The sequence below is a fragment of the Heterodontus francisci genome, chromosome 18, assembly GCF_036365525.1.
Source record: "Heterodontus francisci isolate sHetFra1 chromosome 18, sHetFra1.hap1, whole genome shotgun sequence".
NCBI lineage: Eukaryota > Metazoa > Chordata > Chondrichthyes > Heterodontiformes > Heterodontidae > Heterodontus > Heterodontus francisci.
The window spans coordinates 29415404-29440077 of NC_090388.1; the positions used below are offsets into that span (position 1 = coordinate 29415404).

The 24674-nt window shown below is 42.2% G+C and overlaps 1 protein-coding gene across 9 annotated transcripts in view; it reads right to left on the reverse strand.

Annotated features, from left to right (window-relative positions):
* Positions 1 to 24674, reverse strand: part of ptprq (protein tyrosine phosphatase receptor type Q) — a 297632-nt gene that overhangs the window by 11715 nt on the left and 261243 nt on the right. For 7 of the 9 annotated variants that reach the window (XM_068050461.1, XM_068050464.1, XM_068050466.1 and 4 more), the window contains 4 exons: positions 16015 to 16041; positions 15371 to 15452; positions 6397 to 6487; positions 4226 to 4302 (listed from right to left, as the gene is read on the reverse strand). In XM_068050461.1, the coding sequence (XP_067906562.1) occupies positions 4226 to 4302; positions 6397 to 6487; positions 15371 to 15452; positions 16015 to 16041 (277 nt within the window). Of the gene's footprint in view, positions 1 to 4225; positions 4303 to 6396; positions 6488 to 15370; positions 15453 to 16014; positions 16042 to 24674 lie in introns of those variants that run through there. The other 2 variants (XM_068050463.1, XR_010976839.1) reach the window with 2 other exon arrangements.

Consider the following 24674-nt stretch of genomic DNA (forward strand, 5'->3'; position numbering starts at 1 on the left):
AGGGGAATGATATGTGAAGAAATCAATTCTCATTATTTTGATACGGTAAGGATAATGGCAAAATAATAGGTGTAAGAGGTCACGTGATACAATGAACTAATAGTTGAGTAAAATAGGCAATCAATTAAGCAATCAATACAAACAGCTTAGACCAGGAGCCATTCAGGTACAGATAAAAAATTGGGAATTTTGTTAGAGCCAAACCGTTAGACAGTTGTTCTGAGATGGGAAGCTCATGAATATTAATCCCATTTCAGACAATATCAATACTTGCGTAAATTAAAAATGCCATTTGATCTTTGATCACAGCTGTTTGATGGAATTAAAACAAATTGAATTTATGCTATTCTGCTTGATGACCTGAGTAATGTTGCTAGTTTGGCACAGCTGATGATGTATCTCTAATTATCTGGGCGTGTAGATTTTTGATCTTAACTGTACTGTGGAAGCAGCATGCTATAGGCAGAGCTGAGCGATCCCACAACCAACAGTTCAGATCAGATTGTGAGCAAACTTATAGCTCATGGAAAAAAAGGGATGGTAGCAACACGGATATGGAATTGGCTGAGTGACAGGAAACAAAGAGTCGTGGTTAATGAATGTTTTTCGGGCTGGAGGACGGTTTGTAGTGGAGTTCCCCAGGGGTCAGTGCTGGGACCCTTGCTTTTCCTGATATATATTAATGACCTAGACCTTGGTGTACAGGGCACAATTTCAAAGTTTGCAGATGATACGAAACTTGGAAGTATTGTTAACAGTGAGGAGGATAGTGTAGAACTTCAAAACAACATAGACAAGTTGGTGGAATGGGCAGACAGGTGGCAGATGAAGTTCAATGCACAGAAATATGAAGTGATTCATTTTGGTAGGAAGACCATGGAGAGACAATATAAAATAAAGGGTACAGTTCTAAAGGGGGTGCAGGAGCACAGGGACCTGGGTGTATATGTGCATAGGTCATTGAAGGTGGCAGGACAGGTAAAAGAGTGGTTAATAAAGCATATAGTATCCTGGGCTTTATTCATAGTACCATAGAGTAGAAGAGCAAGGAAGTTATGTTGAACTTGCATAAGACATAAGTTCAACCTCAGCTGGAGTACTGCATCCAATTCTGGGCACCGCACTTTAGGAAAGATGTGAAAGCATTGGAGAGAGTACAGAAAAGATTCACGAGAATGGTTCCAGGGATGAGGGACTTCAGTTATGAAGATAGATTGGAGAAGTTAGGGCTGTTTTCCTTGGAGAAAAGAAGGCTGAGAGGTGAATTGATAGAGGAATTCAAAATCATGTGGGGTCTGGACAGAGTAGATAGAGAGAAACTTCCCACTTGTGAAAGGATCGCGAACGAGAGGGCACAGATTTAAAGTATTTGGTAAGAGAAGCAAAAGTGACATGAGGAAAAACTTTTTCACGCAGAGAGTGGTTAAGGTCTGGCATGCATTGCCTGAGAGTTTGGTGGAGGCAGGTTCATTTGAAGTATTCAAAAGGGAGTTAGACTGTTATATGAAAAGGAAGAATATGCAGGGTTACGGGGAGAAGGCGGGGGAAAGGAACTGAGTAAATTGCTCTTTCGGAGAGCCGGTGCAGACACGATGGGCTGAATGGTCTCCTTCTGCATTGTAACGATTCTGTGAAATCTCTACAGTCCTGCCACATCCAGTCCTGATTTGTGGTGGATAATTAAACAACTACTGGGAGGAGGAGGGTCCTTGAGTGCCGGTATCCCCAATCATGGTGAAGCCCAGCACATTAAGTGCAAAAGAAAAGGCTGAAGCATCTGCAACTATCTCCATCCAGTGGCGCAGTGGTTAGCATCGCAGCCTCACAGCTCCAGGGACCTGGGTTCAATTCTGGGTACTGCCTGTGTGGAGTTTGCAAGTTCTCCCTGTGACCGTGTGGGTTTCTGCCGGGTACTCCGGTTTCCTCCCACAGCCAAAGACTTGCAGGTGATAGGTAAATTGGCCATTGTAAATTGCCCCGAGTGTAGGTAGGTGGTAGGGAATATGGGAATAGGTGGTAGGGTTAGTATAAATGGGTGGTTGTTGGTCGGCACAGACTTGGTGGGCCGAAGAGCCTGTTTCAGTGCTGTATCTCTAAATAAATAAAAAATAAATAAAAAGTGCCAAGTAGACGGCCCATCTTAGCCTCATCCTGAGATCCCAACCATCACAGAAGCCAGTCTTTAGCCAATTTAATTCACTCCACCTGATATCTAGAAATGGCTGAGCACACAAGATACAACGAAGGCGATGGGCCCCGAAAACATCCCGGCATTAGTGAAGACTTGTGCTCCAGAACTAGCTGCACCTCTAGCCAAGTTGTTCCAGTACAGCTACAACACTGGCATCTACTTAACAAAGTAAAAAATTGCCCAGGAGTGTCCTATCCATAAAAAGCAGGACAAATCCAATCCAGCCCATTACTCTCCCATCAGTATACTTACAATCATTAGTAGAGTGATGGAAGGTGTGGTCGACAGTGCTATCAAGTGGCATTTATTTAGCAATAACCTGCTCACTGATGTTCAGTTTTGATTCTGCCAGGACCACTCAGCGCCAGATCTCATCACAGCCTTGGTCCAAACATGGCCAAAAGAGCAGAATTCCAGAGGTGAGGTGAGAGTGACTGCCCTTGACATCAAGGCAGCATTGGACCAAGTATGGCATCAAGGAGCCCTAGCAAAACTCTCCGCTGGTTGGAGTCATACCTAGCACAAAGGAAAATGGTTGTGGTTGTTGGAGACCAATCATTTCAGTCCCAGGACATCGCTACAGGAGTTCCTCAGAGCAGTGTCTTAGGCCCAACCAGCTTCAACATCTTCATCAATGACCTTCCCTGTATCAGAAGTTCAGAAGTGGGTATATTTGCTGATGCCTGCACAGTGCTCAGTTCCATTCACAACTCCTCAGATAATGAAGCAGTCCAAGCTTGCATGCAGCAAGGCAGGGACAACATTTAGGCTTGGGCTGATAAGTAGCAAGTAACATTCGCGCTACACAAATGCTAGGCAATGACCATCTCCAACAAAAGAAAGTCTGACCACATCCCCTTGACATTCAATGGCATTACAATTGTTGAATCCCCCACCAACAACATCCTGGGAGGGTGGATGGTCACCACTGACCAGAAACTTAACTGGACAGCCATATAAATACAAGCAGGTGACAGGCTGGGTATTCTGCAGTGAGTGATTCACCTCCTGACTCATAGTCATAGAGAAACAGCACTGAAACAGGCCCTTTGGCCCACCGAGTCTGTGCCGTCCAACAACCACCCATTTATACTAATCCTACATTAATCTCATATTCCCTACCATGTCCCCACCATTCTCCTACTACCTACCTATACTAGGGGCAATTTACAATGGCCAATTTACCTATCAACCTGCAAATCCTTGGCTGTGGAAGGAAACCAGAGCACCCAGCGGAAAGCTTGCAAACTCCGCACAGGCAATACCCAGATTTGAACCCGGGTCGCTGGAGCTTTGAGGCTGCGGTGCTAACCACTGCGCCACTGTGCTGACTCCTCAAAGCCTTTCCACCATCTACATGGCACAAGTCAGGTGTATGATGAAATACACTCCACTTACCTGGATAAATGCAGCTCTAACAACACTCAAGAAGCACAACACTACCTAAGACAAAGCACTCAGCCTTATTGGCACTGCATCCAGCACCTTAAATATTCACTCCCTCCACCATCGGTGCACGTTGGCTGCAGTGTCTACCATTTTCAAAATGCACTACAGTAACCCTCCAAGGTTTCCTTGACAGCACCTCCCAAAACTTCAACCTCCCCCACCTAGAAGAACAAGGACAGCAGATGCATGGAAACACCACTGGATCGAAGTTTCCCTCCAAGTCACACCCATCTTGGTTTGAGAATATAATGCTGTTACTTCATCCTCGATTGGTCAAAATCCTGGAACTCTCTACCTAACAGAACTGTGGGAGTACCTTCACCACATGGACTGCAGTGGCTCAAGAAAGCGACTTACCATCACCTTCTCAAGGGCAACTAATGTTGGCAAAACATGCTTGTTTGCCACTGATGGCCATATACCATGAATGAATAAAAAAAGCTAAACCCCTTTAAACAATCTAAAATGAATGAAACTGCAATTAATGGTAATAGTAAATTCGCATAACAGTTAGTGGAATGGATTTTAAATGTATTTTGCCTTGACCTTTGAGGCTGTTGAAGTATGAAGTATAGTTGTACTTACTGACACATAGCTAGCATTGATGAAATCAGACCCAGGGACACCAGCTTCAAGCATGAGCTTCACTCGGTTATTATTGTCTACATACAAGAAATGTCAAATAGTTACATTCATGGTTGTTGTACAGTGTTGTTATTAATCCTTCCCAAATCATGCCTTTAAGTGTAGAAACCTAGAATATACAAACTAAGAGCAGCTGTTCCAAATAGTTTATAGTGCAAAATGAAGTTACATTAGTCAAGGAATGTCATGCTTTCCATCTCACATCACAGTTAATGCTTAAAATAATAAGGCATTTCTTCCTTTATTAACTCAAAAATGAAGTAGCAATGAACAAGGAGTCACAGACTCCTGTCTCCTTTGATATGATCTTAGCCTTGGCTCATAGTCCACGATAAACATTATTTTGATCTTTTGATCTACTGCAGCACACTCACAATTACCCCTGAATACACTGTTATGCTCAAAAGGAGCACTAGTACACAAGTAACCAGATGCTACATTTTTTACTTTTCACTTGGGGGAGAAAACTTTAGTAAAGAATGCTAAATTGGTTGAACTTTTGGATTAGATTACAAATCTTAAAAGCTATTAAGTATATTGTTTCATGCACCTGTAGTTTAATGTTTGTTTAAGTGACATTAAAGCGACACATTATAGTGCTAAACTTATCATGCAGCAAAAATCTTGAAAAATCAAAATTGATTGATAAGGAAGTTAACATAAATATTGTTGTTTCCAGATGTTTTGTTAAGCCAAATTTAATGTTGTTATTAATTTAAAGTATGATTAATGCATTAGTAATAACATAAGGATAATATTACATTAAACTCTGAAGTCTAATTTCAAGTTAAAGAATTCTTAAGATTATTTCCTTAACCTTTCATTGTATTTTCTTTCTTCACACTAATACTATACTAATTTGTTTTGTTTCACAATAAAATATTCACCAGCCTGTTTTTGTTTGCCACATCATATGTTGCTTTACGACTTTTCAGTATTCCAGCATTTTAAACTGATTTGCAGAACAATTGGGAAAACACATTGTTGTGGATTAATAACAGTGTGTATATGACTGCTAATACTAGCAATTAACTGCTTTTAGTCTGCTTCACCCAGATTAATATGCATCAATCTCAGGAAGGTCTGTAAAAATATCTATGGTATTATGATAGTTTACCTAATCCTGTCTACCTACAATGCCCACACAGATGAGCTTCTCAACGAGAACGTAAATGGTCTAACTTTTCTCTTCTTTAGTCCAGGGTGATGAGGCTAATTGTAAACCTCAACACAGATCTCAAGATTGGAATGACCAAGTTGCTTTGAACATTTAGCAACTATGTTTCACCAACTGCATGGCTTCCTGTTTATTTGGGATTAATACACTGTGACAAAAAATGATAGGACACAAACTTGGAGAGCTACTGATAGGATTGTACTTTTACAGATAAGTAATAAGCAGAAATCAGGCAGTTCCTTAAAGGGAGGCAGAGAGCTGGACACTTGCCATTCCCAGCAGCTCCTGTGCACCTCCTAGTGGTTGGTTTGACAGCAGCATTGGCAAAGACTGGAAGTAAATTTCCACCTTGGCCTCTTCACTGGGGAGTACAGCATGGCCCGTGAATATGAAAGAAATTAGAAACAACTTGCAAAAATAATGGGAAGGGACAAAAAAGCATAAGATATTGCATCCAAATCTCATGAGCACTTCCAGATGTGGAAACATTTGATTTGGAAAATAACATGTTAAAGTCGAGATGGAACTGATTTTTGACAAAACTCTTCTTGACTTGCTGGGGAAAAGAATGGCTGTTTTATCCTTACCCCCAATCCTGGAAATAAATCCAACTGAACTAATGTTACACAAGGAATTACTGCAGAAAACCTTTACATATATTTGTGAAAGTTGCCCCCATGTTCTTAAAATAAAATGGACATTACTTGATATAATTAACTGTAAAATTTACTGATCTGCATTATGATCAGACACAAAACAATGCTAGCTAAGTTTAAAGTTTAAGTATTTAAAACAAATACATTATATTTTTTGTGTCATCGCTGCTGTCTCCTTGAAAAATCAAACTTTATGCATTCATTGACACTTTTTCTGAAAAATATTTCAGATAATAATTCCACAAAGTCCTCTAATCAAATAATTTAATGGAACTTACATGGCTTTATATTTGCGAAGCGATTTTTGGTTCGGTTCCAAGGCAAGTCAGCATCAGATGATGAGAGTTCTTGACCTAGTTTGGGAAGTTCCTGTAACACAGATATTTCAAACTGTCACTTCTGACAATCAGACCGGATATAAATAGCCATGAACAGCCGCTGAATCCGGTATTATTAAGCATCCTGCAAGGGAGATCTACCTTCAAAATAAGTATTCTCTTTTAAGCCTTGCAATTGGTTTACAATGTACTGGCAAAGTACTATAGACTAGGCAAATGCTATATGCAGAAACATTTAACAGCTACCAAAACTGGAGCACCATTTATTCATAGGAGATTCAGATGGTCCAAAAATAAAGAAACTAAAAACCTACATTTATATAGCGCTTTTTCATGACCACCAGACATCTCAAAGTGCTTTACAGCCAACAAAGTACTTTTGAAGTGTAGTCACTGTTGTAATGCAGAAAATGCAACAGCCAATTTGCACACAGCAAACTCCCACAAACAGGAATGTGATTAAGACCAGATTATCTGTTTTCGTGATGTTGATTGAGGAATAAATATTGGCCAGGACACCAGGGATAACTCCCCTGCTTTTCTTCAAAATAGTGCCATGGGATCTTTTACATCCACCAGAGCAGGCAGATGGGGCCTTGGTTTAACGTTTCATCTAAATGGTAGCACTGCTAACAGTGCAGCACACCTTCAGAACAACACTGGAGTATCTGTTTTGATTTTTGTGCTCAAGCCCTAGAGTGGGACTTGGACTCAGAGGTGAGAGTGTTCCCAACTGAGCCACAGTTGACACTTAACAATAATGGATTAGGCTGCAGGAAGCACCATCATTCTGTTCATGGTTATCTCTTCACTTCCATTGGACAAACCTGCTTAAATTTTAATCTTTCCATTAACTGAAATGCAACAGTTGCAAAGTCAGTATTTTAAATTCTTTGCATCAGTACTGAGGTAAAAATAAATTAACAGTAGAAACTGTCTTGAAAATTAGTGGAAATGTCTCAAATTAGGACACAATGAGGAAGTTGTTTGGCTGGAATTTATGTGGGGCTCCCTCGATTGTTTGGCAGAAGATTGGGGTAAACCCTGGAGAAACAGTCAGGGGTTTCCTTTAGGCTGCCACCAAAATTACCATGGGAGATTGGGGATGCCCAAATTTCTTCTGGACCTGAAGCATAGCCCCAGCATAAATTGGCTGGGAGAGCATTGCAGTAGGAGAAAAGTTGGACGGGACCTGGAAATGCTGCTTACCTGGCTAATATCTGATGGGGCCTTGATATGTAGAATTCTATTCAATTAAAACATGATATGAGATAGGGTCAATCGAGTGGCTTTCCCATGCCAAAATTCCAGTGGGATCTGGCCTCCATTTTGAGGGTGGTTGCCAGCTGCTCTCAAAAGTGACCCATTGGGAGGGGGTGGGGGGGGGGGGGGTGGGGTCCCAGCGCTGGTCTGAAAAGGCTGGGGGGGGGGGGGGTGCCCAGCCTTTTCACGCCTTGTGAAGCGATCCTCCGGTCTTTTAACCTCTCAGTTTCACAAGCTGGGATCTCTGTCACTTTAAAGACCGGATCCTGCCTCCAAGAGCTGTTGGCCCATCAGAGGGCTAGCAGCTCACCAATACTGGCAGCGCCACCGGGACTGGTGGCCATTGCTGGTACTGCACAGACCTTGGACAAGCCCCAGTGCTGGAACCCTGGACCTCAAGGAAGTGAGGTGGGGTCACCGGGGGCCAGTCTGGAAGATTCCGGCCAGAGTGGGGGGCGGGGGTGCGGCGGGCAGGGAGAGGTGGTCATGCAGTCCAGGTGGAGGGGTTCCCAAGCATTAAAGTGGTTCCTGTCGGGGGTCATCTGTGGGCCACAGATTGCCCACGAAGGAGGGACACTCCCCCCAAGCCCGCAGGGAGGGCGCCTCATTTTACAAGGCATCCTCCATTTTTGCTAAGATCCCAGTGGTGGTGGTATGAGGCCCTTAATAGGCCATTTAAGGGCCTCAACTGGCCTTTAGGCGGGAAGGTCATTGTTGGCCTAGCCCACCCCCAGGAAAATCACTTGGTGATGGGGTGGTGAAGGACCCCCTGCCCCCCACTCCTGCCACCTGTCACGATTCTATGGGCCCCCTTGCCTTCGAAACTATCTCGGGCGGCCCATAAAACCATAAAATCCAGCCCATTGTTGCTGCATCTCCCATTGCCTCCTCCTCTGTACACATGCTGGTATGGGTACCTGCACAAGATATTAAGAAGTGACCCTGCCTTGGCAGGGTCAGGAGCACAGGGCAGTGGCAGCTACTCAACTGCACTTACACTAACAGAGCTAGCCCCAGGACTTTTGAGGCAAAACTCTCTACATTGTAGAGTTTTCTTCATTCTCCAAATAGGCATAAACATCCAAATACCACTATTAAAAACTCTCTCTTTTACATCATACAAACTTATTCTAATTGAATTTTAATTTAGTAGGGGTGACACTGGGAATTTCAGTGACACCAGAAAAAAATCAATACCACTTCGAGAAGGTCATTGCAAGTAAAATAATCTAATGCGGTATATTCAAACTGAAAGAAGTGTAACATAAACTATATCAGTATTTTATTAGGGTGATTAATTATAAGTGGGAATGGTAATCTAGTGTTAATGATGCTGAACTAGTAATCCAGCAGCTTTGGGACAAATGCTCCAAAGACAAGCGTTCAAATCCCACCAGGGCCACTGGTGGAATTTAAATTTAATTAATTAATCAATAAATTTGGAATAAAAAGCTAGTCTCAGTAATAGTGACCAGATTGTGGGGAAAAACCCATCTGGTTCACTAATCCCCTTCGGGAAGAAAACCTACTTTCCTTACACCATTTCCTTTACATGGGGCTCCAGACCCACATCAATGTGGTTGACGATTAACTGACCTCTGAAATGGCCTAGCAAGCCACTCAGTTGTATCAAACTGCTGCAGAAAAGTCGAAAAAGAATAAAACCGTATGGACCACTCAGCATTGACCTAGGCACCAGAAATGATACACTCACCCTGCCCAGTTGACCATGCAAAATCCAATTGTGCCAAAAGTGGGACAGCTGTCAAGCAACAGCTTGACAGAGTCATACTCACTGTATCATAGCTTACAGCCAATGTCTCAGACTCCTCCATCACCATCCCTGGGTATGTCCTGTCCCACCTGAGGTACAGTCTTCAGCCAATTCAATTCACTTCATGTGCTATCAAACAATTGCTGAGGGCTCTGGATATAGCAAAGGCTGTGGGGTCTGACAACATCCTGGCTGTGTACTGAACAGTAGTGCTTCAGAACTAACTGTGTCCCTAGCAAAGCTGTTCCAGTGCAGCTACAATGCTGGCATCTACCTGACAAAGTGGAAAATTGCCTGGGTATGCTTTGTCCACAAAAAGCAGGACAAATCCCATTTGGCCCCATCAGTCTACTCTCAATCATCAGCAAAGTGATGGAAAGAGTCAGTGACAGTGCTAACAAGTGGCCTTTACCCAGCAACAACCTGCTCACTAATGCTCATTGCGGGTTCTGCCAGGGGCACTCAGCTCCAGACCTCGTTACAGCCATGGGCCAAACATGGATGAAAGAGCTGAATTCCAGATGTGAGGTGCGAGTGACTGCCCTTGTCATCAAGGCAGCATTTGACTCTGTGGCGTCAAGGAGACGTAGCAAAATTCAAATGAATAGGAATCAGGGGAGACCTCTCCACTGGTTAGTCAGTCCAAGCACAAAGGAAGATGGTTGTGGTTGTTTGAAGCCAATCACCACCTTCAGCTACTTTATGAATGACCATCCCTCCATTGTAAGGTCGGAATTGGGGATGTTCTCTGAAGATTGCAGAGTGCTCAGTATTATTTGCCTACTGAAGCAGCAGGTGCCCGCATGCAGCAAGACCTGGACAACATTCAGGCTTGGGCTGATGGGTGGCATATAATATTTGCACCACACAAATGCCATAAAAACATAAGAAATAGGAGCAGGAGTAGGCCATTCGGCCCCTCAAGCCTGCCCTGCCATTCAATAAGATCATGGTTGATCTGCCCCAGACATCAACTCCTCTTTCATACCAGCTCCTCATAGCCCTCAACTCCCCGATATTTAAAAAATGTGTCTACCTCCTCTTTAAATACTTGCAGTGATCTAGCCTCCACAACTCTCTGGGGCACAGAATTCCAGACGTTCACTACTGTCTGAGAGAAGAAATTCCTTCGCATCTCAGTTTTAAATGAGTATCCCCTTATTCTGTAACTATGTCCCCTAGTTCAAGATTCCCCCACTAGTGGAAACATCTTCTCAACATCAACCCTGTCAAGCCCCCTCAGAATCATTATGTTTCAATAAGATCACTCCTCATTCTTCTAAACCCGAATGAATAAAGGCCTAACCTGTTTAGCCGTTCTTGATAAGTCAACTCCTTCATCCCAGGAATCAGCCTCGTGAATCTCTTTTGAACTGCCTCCAATGCCAGTATATCCTTTCTTAAATACGGGGACCAAAACTGTACACAGTACTCCAGGTTCTGCCTCACCAACACCATGTACAGTTGTAACAAGACTTCCCTATTTTTAAACTCCTACCTCCTAGCAATAAAGGCCAAAATTACATTTGTCTTCTTAATTACGTGCTGCACCTGCATGCTAACTTTTTGTGTTTCATGCACAAGAACACCCAGATCCCTCTGTTCTGCACTTTTCTGGAGTCTCTCTCCATTTAAATAATAGTCTGCCTTTTGATTCTTCTTACCAAAGTGCACGACTTCACACTTTCCTACATTAAACTCCATCTGCTAAGTTTTTTACCACTCACTCAACCTATCTATATCCCCTTGCAGATTCCTTATGTCCTCATCACAACATGCCCTCCAATCTATTTTTGTATCATCAGCAAGTTTGGATATATTACACTCTGCCCCCTCCTCCAAGTCATTAATATAGATAGTAAATAATTGAGGCCATAGGACTGATCCTTGTGACACTCCACTAGTTACGTCTTTCCAACCTGAAAAAGACCCATTAATCCCGACTCTCTGTCTTCTGTGTTAACCAATCCTCAACCCATGCTAATACATTACCCCCAATACTGTGAGCTCCTATCTTGTGCAAAGATGGAATGACCATTTCCAGTAAGAGAAAATCTAACCATCTTCCTAGTCATTCATCAGCATTACCATCGCTGAATTCCCCACTATCAACATCCTAGGGGGTTACCAATGACCAGAAACTTATTTGGACCAGCCATATAAATACTGTCACTACAAGAGCAGGTCAGAGGCTGGAAATTCTGCAATGAGTAACTCACCTCCTGACTCTCCAAAACTATCTACAAGGCACAAGTCAGGAGTATAATGGAATACTCTCCACTTGCCTGTATGAGTTCAGCTCCAACAATACTCAAGAAGCTCGACATGATCCAGGACAAAGCAGCCTGCTTGATTGGCACCCCATTCACCACCTTAAACATTCACTCTTTCCTCCACTGGCACACAGTTGTAGCAGTGTATACCATCTACAAGATGCACTGCAGCAACTCATCAAGATTCTTTCGACAGTACATTCCATGACCTCTACCACCTAGAAGGACAAAGGCAATAAATGCGTGGGAATACCTTCACCTGCAAGTTCTTCTCCAAATCACATACCATCCTGACCTGTAACTGTATCGCCATTCCTTCACTGTGTTACGACCGAAGCGGGAGGAGTGCACTGCTAATTCAGTCACACTTCTCCACAGGTCACAACATTTAAAAAAAAAAATTTCCCACTTACTGAAACAGTCAATCAGATACACTATTTTCCCCAGAATAGAACACACTAACCAGGTTTCTTTAATGAGCAACAAAATTAACAGTTTATTGTAAAACAAGTCTTAACTGCTAATGAAGTAAAACATAAACACGCAGATTGAAATTTTAAAGTTCCAGCATTAAATTTTAAAGGTCCCCTTTCTACCTTAACCAATCTCAAAGTCCCTTACCTTAGTCCCCTCACACTCACATACACACACATACACAGGTTAACTGAAAAAAGTTTTAAAAAAAGGATTTTTTAGATCAGAGCTCTGTTACAGACAAAAATCATTTGGATTAACTACTTGCTCATGTTTGAAGGAAACAGCAGATGAGATATGTTGTTCCAAATTGGCATACAGTCTAACTTCTGAGCACATGCAGACAGGTCACTGAAATCTTTAGAATAGTTCTCTTCAGGCAGCAATGAGAATTATTTTTAGCAGACTTTCTTGAAATACAGGAAACAAGATAAATCAACACAGTGGACTTCACAAGGTATTTTAGATAGTTTCTGGGAAGTGAGCTGGGTTGTGGTCTTCTCTCCTTTTTTTGACACTTCAGCAGCAGACTTTATCTCCTTTCAGAAGGTAAAATCACACACACACTGACTCACAACCACAAAACCTGTCAATTTTTTTCTACCTATCCCAGCTGCTCTGCTATGACTGGGCTGATCCAATCAAAGGAGCGCTTGTCACTTTTCTGCCCTTGTTACCAGGGTTTCCGCTCTATCCCGATTCTGAACCAGGTGACAATTAGCAACACTGTTGCCAATCCGGCTTCCTCAGTGTTTTCCTGATGGCACTCTTTTTTAAGAAAAAAACTCTGGTCCAACATTTATTCAGCTTAACCATAAATTCCTTTAAATTTTTTTTTAACAAAATGAATCACTTTCATAACAACTGTCACTGGGCAAAATCCTGAAACTCCCTTCCTAATAGGACTGTGAGTGTACCTACACCACATGGACTGCAGGAGTTCAAGAAGGCAGCTCACTGCCACCTTCTCAAGGACAATTAGTAAAGGGTAACAAATGCTGGCCTAGCCAGAGACACTCAATCCTACGAACAACAGAAAAGTACATGTAGTTAACATCCTGTGGTGCCCACTGATCACAGAATACAATAGGTGTGCTGCTTTTGGATGTGAGCAATCTCTTTCCCCAGAAGAAAAAGTGATGCACACTAACGTAGAACAATCAACAGTTTCAACTTATTTTTAACAGTACTTAATAATTAGATGTATACATAACTTGAATGGCAGAAAGAATCAGACTAAACCTATTGACAGGTGCCCAGTAGCAGAGGCATGACTGGAATATAATAGATGACTGGAATACAATGGATGAGGAAGCTATTTCTGAAGACAGTGCAACATCCAGCCCACCCACCCTCTCACTCAAATGCCACAAGATGTGCTAAAAAGCAGACACAGCCAGCCAGCCACCACAGTATCAGAGATAGTGCAAGCAGTTGCAGGGTTAGGTCATGACCCAGTACTAGAAGGCACAAGGCCACTTCCATCCCAAGAGGGACAGATTGATAGCCAACTGACAGGTGCCCAGTAGTAGAGGCACGACTGGAATACAATGATGACTGGAATATGAATGCCTTCCATTTCAAAAAAGACTCAACAGAATTGTTCACAAGAGCTATCTTATTCACAAATCTCTGTGTGGAAAGCAAACAGCAGCTTAACACAACACATTTTTCCCATTATGCAAAAGTTTAGGCATGAAGCTGGTTCACAAGGAGACACAGCCACATCCAATGGCACAGAAAGCCAGACAGAAGGAACCAGAAGACATGGCTGCTGAGGCCCATTTTCTCTGGACAAAGTTCATATAAAGTGCAGCCAATCTGTTTCCCTATGGGTAACCTGCCCAATGTGCCATTATTACTATTTGCTTTGATGCTTTCTCTTAGTGACAATATATGGTATACATTTTCTTGCACCTATACTAATGCTTCTTCTAGGCGCTTGCTTAGTGGTATTAATAATTGAGATGACCTGATAGCAATCTGTGCCTCTTGAGATGGAAGTAACCTTGTGCCTTCTTGTGCTGGGTCACGATTTAACCCTGCAACTGCTTGCAACTGCAACTGATGCTGTGGTGGCTGGCTGGTCCTGTCTGGTTTTTGACATATCCTGTGACATTTGAGTGAGAGGGTGGGTGGGCTTAATGTTGCACTGTCTTCAGAAATAGCATCCTCATCCATTGTATTCCAGTTATGCCTTTATTATTGGGTGCTCCTTCAGCGTGTAAACTGATCTGCATAGCAACGGACACAGTAAGATCTGTGAAGGCTTGCCTCAAAATTTGCTCCATCTGCTATCCCATATATTACAGCTGGACAAGAAAACTTTCTATAGGTAGAGCCAAAAGCCTCTATAGCAGCAATCTAAACATTCACAAGAGAAGCTCCAATTATAATGCCTGTTACTGTGAGCTCCACTGCAGATGGCCCTGGAATTACCACAGAAATATGAAACATAACATAAAATAATAAAAATAAACCTATGACTGACTATTTATCTATTATTCCTCCTGAATTATATCAAACATTAATTAAGTGTGATACATTTAAATCAAATATATTCCTTTCATTTCACTTTTAATCACTTCTTTGCTTTCCTAGCTCCTAACTACCCTTTTTCAAGTAGAATGGCAGGATAGTCAGGGCCCTGAATTTCTCCATAGCCACTGTCAATGTGGTTTTCTGCTCTAGAAATTGAATTTCAAATACAACTTAAGGCTAGGTTTCAAACTCAGGCGGCTCTGAATGGTCATCCAATGTGTTGAAATGACCTTGATCCTGCTCAGAAGAGCAAAATATAAAAAAAACGATATAGACAACTCTGTTGAATTAATCTCTGTCTAATGAACACAAACCGTGACACCCCAGCAAGAAAAATGTCAATGTGGGGTGGTCTGCAAAGGATCAACCTACACTGACACGGTTGGTAAATGATTCTGATCAGGTTGCCACATATAGTGAAGAACCTAAATCAGTGCAACATTACTAAATAAACATTAAACCTGGTAATTGGGTATTGATTATCAAGGCCAGGGTTCTCACTAGTCTCACATGTACTAAACTAGACATGAATTGTGACATGTGAAGCTGCTAAATTCTTGGTGTGTTGTGACAACTGTTGGAGAAATACCGAAAATTCTTCTTGAAACTTCAGGTTGTTGTTAACACACAGGTCTTCTACATGCTGCAGGAATGACTTCTTGTTAATGGGTCTGTGGGACAGATTGAATAAAAAAAAATTACAAGTTCACATCAGTTTTGTTCAAAATTTGCCACCCATGTATTGGTTATTGTGCTGGTGATAGACTGCACTCAAAACAATGTCTACAGTTAAGTCCTTGCACTTCTTTAGAATTAGACATAACTATGTTTGATAAGGTGATATTCAAATAGTGGGTGATTTTTTTTGAAGGGATGTTTAAAATATAGTATGTGGATGCAACACTCATGTATTTTTGTACAACATGAAGTTCTTCACATTTGAAATAAAAAAGAGTGTAATCAAAGTATCGTCATTGTAATAATGACATGTTTCCTGCACTCCAAGGAATTTAAATAAGCCCCTATTGCTTCCAAAGCTGAAACACAGATATGTAAGGTTCACTCCAGAGGGAGACAAAATAGCCCTTCTCCAGTTACCATGCAATTGGTCATGCTTTTATGATTTATACTCTGGTTGGAAGTTCGGCTTTTAATCTGACAGAAAATGGAAAAGAAATCACATCAAATGTTAACAAACTTTGAAAAACCACAGAGAAATTTGCAATTACTCACTTGAGAGATTTCCTATAACTGAGTAACCTGCAATGCAGAGATTTTAAAAAAAGTTTTGCATTTTCTAAATACATTTTGTACTTGTTTTAGTCATCACAATATACAAAAAAAAGCATAAAGCAGTGGAATATGCAACAAATATTATGCTTTGTGAAAATAGAAAGCACATCATATCACTTTTTAACTAAATTAATATACATATTTTTAGATACGAATTGTTAAGGCCTGAAAAACATGTCATATGTGTGAATTTAGTATGAGGCCATTAATTGACTGAGGACATAGCGTAGGAACAGACGTTTGTGTAAGCTTTGCTCGACCTGGTAAGAAGTTGGGAGAAGAAGTCATGTCCATGTATCTAAAATTGTCTGGAAGAAGGTAGCAAGATGTCCTTACAAGAGATAAATAAAGATGATCGCAGGGGGTTGAGATCTAGGCTGGGGCTGGGGGTGGGGTGGGGGAGGTGGTCTGCCTTGGACACCTATCCCCTGGTCATTGGACAATTGAATGGGAAGATGCAGTTGAACAAGTGTTTGGCATGAGACACCCACCAGCCCCAAAAACTAAACGGGAGCCTGAGAAGAGAAAAACACAGACGAAGGGAGGAACTCCTTGGGGTCGATCCAACCTAGCTTTGGCTTAACACCCTGATCAGCCTAGAGGTGTGGAAGAGATTGTTAAGGCAGGCAGCAGAGACCAGGTCATTCCGTTCACCCGATCAGGGACTGGTAAACCTTCTCATCTGTCAAGGGTCATATGTCTACTATGTCTATTCTGATTATGTGTTGTATTTGAACTGTTGCATCTAAATAAACCACTTTAAGCCATTTGTGACTCCTCAATTCCACTTTTTGGGTAATCTGTGACCGTTGATCAAATGTTACATAGCTGAACCACATAGATCAGTGGTCTTCCTAGGCTCAATTGGTGGACTGCACTACATTAGCTTATCTTGGCTGGGCAGTAGACGATGTGCTGCAATGGGTTAGGAAAGAGGAAAATTGTCCACGGTTTTCGCTACTCATTGTGCATGTGTAGTCATCAGTTAAGGACAGGATCAGACTTCACTGTAATGGTCCACTGTCAAAAAGCCAAAACTCAGTCAGGGTCGATACATGAATCTAGGCCATTTTGATGAGGCAGCAACTTGTGGAATTGTATTCCAGCATGAGTCAGCATCAGTATAAAGTGAAAGGAAGAAACCAGAACCTATTGAAATCTTGCCTACAAATGGATTTGTGATATTTTTTTTTATTAGAGATACAGCACTGAAACAGGCCCTTCGGCCCACCGAGTCTGTGCCGACCATCAACCACCCATTTATACTAATCCTACACTAATCCCATATTCCTACCAAACATCCCCACCTGTCCCTATATTTCCCTACCACCTACCTATACTAGTGACAATTTATAATGGCCAATTTACCTATCAACCTGCAAGTCTTTTGGCTTGTGGGAGGAAACCAGAGCACCCGGAGAAAACCCACGCAGACACAGGGAGAACTTGCAAACTCCACACAGGCAGTACCCAGAATCGAACCCGGATCCCTGGAGCTGTGAGGCTGCAGTGCTAACCACTGCGCCACTGTTTTTCTGTGTTGCTGAATAAGAAACACAGATCCTGAAATTCCACAAGGGTTCTGCTAATCTCCCACCATAACTCTGGCTGGGAACCAGCAGAATCTCCAGTGAACAGTTCAGATTGTATTGGGTCGCTGCCTTTTCTGGGAGTCTCTTCATTGAAATATAAAAGGGGAACTTCTGCCTCTTACAAGACAAATGATAAAAGTGCAGGGCCATTTGACAGGCATTTTGGCCAGAATTTTATGACCCCCACAGGAGTGGGCTTGGGGGAGGGGGGGTGGGTGGGTGTGTGTAAAGTTGAGTGGGAGGCCAGGGGTGCCGTTTCCGTTATCTTCCCGCCCCCACTGCAATTTTACCAGTGGCAGGGAGGTGACAAATGGCCTGCCCACCGCAGGCCAATTAAGGCCCTTAAGTGGTCAATTAATTGCAATTTAGGAGCCTCCTCCCACCGCCGCTAGAATATTATCAGCAGTGGGCAGGCGGTTCAGTAGCTCAGAAGGCCGCCCACTAAACCTGGCGGCCTCCTTGGCCGATCTGGAGGTACTTCCAGAATTGCAAACCCAGGAGTTTCAGGTGCATGATATTTATTTTAGAGTCCTTTAAAAAAAATGGTGGAATTGTTGAGTGAGCTTTCTACTGAAAGCATTAACTTTTTATTACTGTTGAGTTGTATACACTTTTTTACTTTTTAATTTTTGTCTAGATCTACCCTTTAAAACCTAAATTGACCATTTTCACAGATGTTCGCATAGTATATTTTTATGCATTTTCTAAGTATGTATTTCACATTTAGAGTATTGATTTTACTTCAAGCAATTTTATAGCTGAAACTCACAGCTGGGCACATAGTGACTTTTTATTAAATTTGTTATGGTCATAAACCGTATGCTAGTTTTCCATAACTATAATACTAACATACAAACTGAAAGTGCTTGCCAAGAAATTACAATCCACCAAATTTTGATTTATTAGCAGTAACAGGAAAATCTAAAATGCAAAGGTGCAATGATGAAAGTATATTGGCAGGCAAACCCCAAACCTGCCAAGACTGAGGCACACATGATTTTGCCACATGAACATTAAAACTTAAAATTGCAAGCCCCTGACTGGAAAGACATTTGCATAGTAGCTGACAGTGTTGGAACAATGGGGACCCAGTCGTTGCTTCCCCAATACACAGAAGAAGTGGTCCTACCAGTTTTGGTCACATGACTGACTGACTGTTGGAGGTTTTGAATTTGAACTTCCAACAGAGGATTTGAACTTAGAAATCCGTGTGCTCCTGGAACTGAAGCAAACTTCTCCAATCCTGCCTGCCTCCATCTCTTTCCCAGGGAACTGAACCTTGTGAAAACACGTGAACATCAAGCAGAGAAAAGTCTCCTACGTGAGCAAAGTTTAAGAAGAACACTGGGCCCCAATGAACAGCACGACTACCTACAATCAGGTGAGCTCGGAGCACAGTAAACAAGAAAATCTTCTGTTATTGCTTCAAACCCCTCTCTACTATATTTTCCTCTTCTCTTTTCTGTCCCTACCTGCATGTGTATATCGTGTATGCATGCTAGCGCGGGTGCGTCCTATATCCGTAGGCATGAACAGTATTAGAGTTTAAGTTTTAATAAACCTCTCTTTTCTCCTTTAAACCTGAGGAAGCCTGGTATGTTGGTTTCTTTGCCTTATAATTGGAAAGCTGTGAACAAGGATTCACAAAAAGGGGGGGAGCTCAAAACACAGTGTGTTTAAAAAAAAATGAAGTGATTATTGACAATGCAGCCGGCAGCTGACATCATCAGACTGCGCCAATCTGCGCACATGCGCAGATTAGCTCATACCCTTGGCGCATGCGCTGCATTCCGCATTGCCAGGACTGGTTGGCGCATGCGCAGATGACGTCATCGCGTAACGCGGGCAGACAGCAGGGGTGGGGGAGAGCGGGGGGGGAGCACGGCCGAAGACCTTGATGGTGGTGGGTGCGGTCTCCTCCTTCACCCCCCTGCCCGCTCGCTTCTCCCGCCCCCCCCCCCGCTCACTTCCCTCCCCCGCCCGCTTGCCACCACCCCCACCAATGCTGGCCCGCTCGCTCCCTGGCCCGCTCCCTCTCTCCCTCCGGCCATTGTGTGCTGCCATGTGTTTAGGTTGCCTTCGTGTAATTATTTGAGCAGCATCATCTTTAGTCCTGGCAACTGCCTGACGTCACAGACTATGACGTTTTCGTGGCACAGGCTGCATTTGTGCATGTGCCTCTGCAGCGCCACCTAGTGGTTGCGTTGTCAGCAAACACAGCCAAAAAAACAAAAACAAAATAAAACGTGTTACAATAAGACCATGTAAAGACAGCAAAAGACTCCTAGACACATTTCTCACCTGGTCATTACAATATCATTCTGTAAACGTCTACACGTTAGCATCACCCAATGCTGTCATTATTGAAAAACACAGGGATTGAATATTATAGACTCTGCAATGTCCATTTAGCATTACTCTGGTCATTATGTCTAGCAACATCGTGCAAGCATTCAAAAATGATTTTACTTCATACAATAACTAGAGCAATTCTTCTCCCAAAACATCTTCATGAAACACAATCTTTGTTTATGCATCGTCATGTTTAATTTATTCAGATCCTGAGCAATATGGCTTCTTTCATTTGGGAAAGGTATGGCCCCATTAGCTGCATATTTGTTTTTCAAGAAGGTACAGAATAAATGCACTTTTGCACCCCTGACCACTGGTATCCGATGTCACACATTCATTGTTAACTAAAAATGATGGCGTCCTTTCCATGAGCTCTGTATACCCTGACAAGACAGGTTACACAATATGATGGACATTGAAAAAAAAATCACAGTTTGATGTATTATTTTGTAATAATTTAGGCCTTATACTTGCATAACTGCCTTCATCTATTGTGTGCATATTGCCCAAAATGAATCGTGGCCATCTGTTATTCTTTAAAAGAACAAACATTTCTGTTACTTAAATATTTTGCTCTACCTTATTTCTAACATTAAATAGTTAGTTCCATTGCATTAAGTAGATATTTATGAAATTATTAAAACATTTAAGAGTTTAAGATATCATAAGCCTCTTTTTACTTTGCATTTTGTTAGATCACAGCTCTATTATTCTTCATTTTATATTAATTCAATCTTTCTTATGATGCTAGATTTAATTGAAAAGATAATCTTCACAAAAAGCATGCTGGTACAGCAAGTAATTCGGAAAGCAAATAAAATGTTGGCTTTTATTGCAAGGGGGATGCAGTGTAAAAGTAGGGAAGTCTTGCTAAAGTTGTACAGGGCATTGGTGAGACCTCACCTAGAGTACTGAGTACAGTTTTGGTCTCCTTATTTAAGGAGGGATATACTTGCATTGGAGACAGTTCAGAGAATGTTCACTAGGTTGGGGTGGGATGAAGGGGTTGTCTTGAGGAAAGGTTGAGCAGGTTGTGCCTATACTCATTGGAGTTTAGAAGAATGAGAGGTGATCTTATTGAACCATATAAGATTCTAAGGGGGCCTGATAACATAGATGCTGAGAAGATTTTTCCCTTCATGGGGGAATCTAGAACTAAGGAGCACAGTTTCAGAATAAAGGGGGTTCCCATTTAAGACAGAGATGAAGGAGAATTTCTTCTCTCCAGAGGGCTGTGAATCTTTGGAATTCTCTACCTCAGAGAGCAATGGAGGCTGGGTCATTAAATATATTCAAGGCTGAGTTAGACAGATTTTTGATCTACAAGGGAGTCAAAGGTTATGGGGGGCAGGCAGTAAAGTGGATTTGAGGCCATGATTAGATCAGTCATGATCATATTGAACAGCAGAGCAGAGTCGAGCAGCCGAATGGCCTACTCCTGCTCCTATTCTTATGATCTTATGTAGTCAAAAACAATGATTTTAAAGCTATTTTGGAAACTCACTCATTCCAATTTGTCTATGTTTGGAGGGAGTGAAGAGCTTCATGGAATTGCAAACTCAACAAAGTGCAAAACATTCTGTTCAACTTAAAGCATCAAAGTTGATTCTGCTGTTTTATTTTTTGAAACAGATTCAGAATGCATCAAATATGATTAATTTAATTGATTATTTTTATTCTAAATTATACTTTTTTATTTAACAAGGCTTTAGTTATATACTTTTGTTATATTACTTGGTTATAAAATATGAAGCATCAAAGTTGGACCAGCTACATTTGTGCTCCTACAGACAACACCTTAAATAAAAATTCATGAAAAGCATAAACAAATAAATTGTTACTGTGACACAAATTAGAAGAGTTCAAAAATATTGTGGGGGGAATTTTATGTTTCAATCCCACCACCATCCCGTCTCCACTCAAATTAAGTCCCAATTAATGCCCAATTAAGAGCCTCATCCCACTGCCACCGGAATTAGCCCAGCGGGTGGGTGGGTCTGTTGCCGCAGCCAAGAAAACCGTGCGGGTTGCATGCCGGCTTGGGGATGGCGGAGGTTCCCTCGTTGAAAGGCACTTAGTGCCTGAATGAGGGAGCCAGCATCGGGAAGGGGGGGGGGCGTGGGGCTGCTGAGAGCCACCCTCTGCCCTTGCTGCTGACCCCCAGTACACCCCTCTTCCCCTGTGATCTCCACCCTGCAAAACCCCTCCCACTGAGACTTAATTGTGGGTGAGTCCAGTACCGGCAGCAGTCATCGCCTCCGAGGTGGCGCTGCTCAGTTAAAGGGCTGCTGGACTCTGATTTGCTGGCAGCTCTCAGCAGGTGGGACTTGCGCTGCTGGGGTCCCTGATCCCGGGGAAGGCACACCACTATCCACTATTGGCACTTGATCCAGCGGGCCTTCCCCAGAGTAGGCGATGCGGGGCTCTCGCTTTTTCTGGTGGTTGAAACCACCATTGTCTCGATAGAATCCCAATGTTTGAAAATTAAATTTTCAAATATTTAAAGATCACCAAAATAACGTTAGAATTGATACAGTTATATAACACTTCAAAAATAAGAGCAAAGATTTTAGCAAAAATTTAATCAGTGTGAATCATATGAACCATTACCCAAAAAAGGGATTTTGTGAACTCTCCAGCTCCCCACCCATTCCTGCTTTCCTGATGGCATAGTTTGCTGCCGCACAGAATGCATAAGAGCTTTGTAAGATACTGAAATACATTGTAAATGGGGGCATTTTGATGGCATCCTCAATTTCTCAGATCCCTCTCAGTGCTAGGTCCCCTACTTAAAATAGGCATTTATAGCTGGCAAAGTTAATGCCTTTTGGGAAAGGATCACTTAAAAGTATTTCTTTTTTTTTAACCTGCCATTCTATTGGAAGATGAAGGGATTGTTTTCAAAATGACCCTTTAAATCAATGAAGGCATGCCAAAACTATTAGGTAATGCCTGGACGCAAACTACCATCAACTGTAGCTCCAGGCCAGGCACTGTTACCTGGTAATAACCAAGAAGAACAGTCTCCATTGGCTCTGGTTCAGCAGGAGGACAGTTGCAAACCTGATTCATCTGCTGCAAGCAGACCCACCAGCAATCTCAACTGTAGGGACACCATGCCTATTGCACTCAAGGGCAGCTGCTCAACCTTTTGTGCCAGCCTTCTTTCAGGTCAGTATAGATGTCCACTGCAGCCCATCTTCCGCATTCAAATATACCAAATGTTTAAATGAGCATTGTTGAGCATGGCCAAGAGTTTCATATTCTTTCGCACTGAATAGCAACAGGAGTATTATAATGGTTGCCCAATCTTACAGTGATGCTAAATTTCCTAAAGTACAGAGAGGGTCATTCCTAGCATCCATATGGCCATCTGCTCCTCCTCTGACACAATCTCCTGCACCTCCTCAACTATGGGCACTAAATGACCTGTTATTGTTTCCTCAAGTGGACTATCTGCATCCTTCTGGGTGTGTATAGCTTGGAAACGTTGGTGAGAATTACTGTAACATTTTGCAATATTTGAGGGGAGGCAGTGGCATAGTGGTAATGTTGCTGGACTAATACCCCAGAGAACTCAGCTAATGCCCTGGGGTCATGGGTTTGAATCCCACCATGGCAGGTGGTGAAATCTGAATTCACTTAATAAATCTGGGACTTTAAAAAAAAAGTTGTCTAATGGTGACCATGAAACCAATGTCAATTGTTTCAAAAACCTATCTGGTTCACTAATGTCCTTTAGAGAAGAAAATCTGCTGTCCTTACCTGGTCTGGCCTACATGTGATTCCAGACCCACAGCAATGTGGTTGACTCTTAACTGCCCTCTGAAATGGGCTAGCAAGCCACTCAGTTCAAGGGCAATTAGGGATGGGCAACAAATGCTGGCCTTGACAGTGATGCCCGCATCCCATGACAGAATAAGTACTGCTTGAGCAGAATTTTGTCAATTTCTAATACTTCTGATAATATTAAATTGCAGCATTTTTGACATAGCTTTCACGAACACACTTAGAAAGAAGGGCCATGTTCTTGGTTTGAAGTGTTAATTATCTGTCCAAAGAGAAATGTGGTAGCCATACATTCATTTATCTGTGCAAGTGTCTGCAGCTGTGAGAGAATGGCAAAACACTATTGGAGTCAACTAGTTTTAAGCTAGACTATCAACAAGGAGAGTTCTCATTCAGTGCATTCAGCAGACAATTGGATCTCTCAGCTCCAACAACTAACAGGAGGCATTCAACCAGATGGGTCAAACTCTCTGAACTTCACATGCTAAAGGGGATGTATTCTTCTCCCTTTCAAGGAAATGTGAATGATAAAGTGAACCTACGCTGCTTATTACCAAAAATACAAAATCATTGAGCTTGGGGTTTGCTAGCTTGACATTGGTGTTCACCCAGAGTGTCAATATACTTTAGGTTTTTATTATTTTCATGGAATGTTAGTAATAAGAAACTGATGGGTTTCACTGTGGAAAGTGTATTTTGTCCATTCATGTCTGTTATATAACACAAGCCCGTTTCTTGATTAGCAATTTTTGCTTTCAATCTGCCTTCCGGAAAGACAGGAGAATGCCTATGGAAGCAATTGTGAAATTACAGTATTTGGTATATGCATCAAGGGTTCAATCTTACAACCCCAGATCTTGCTATCAT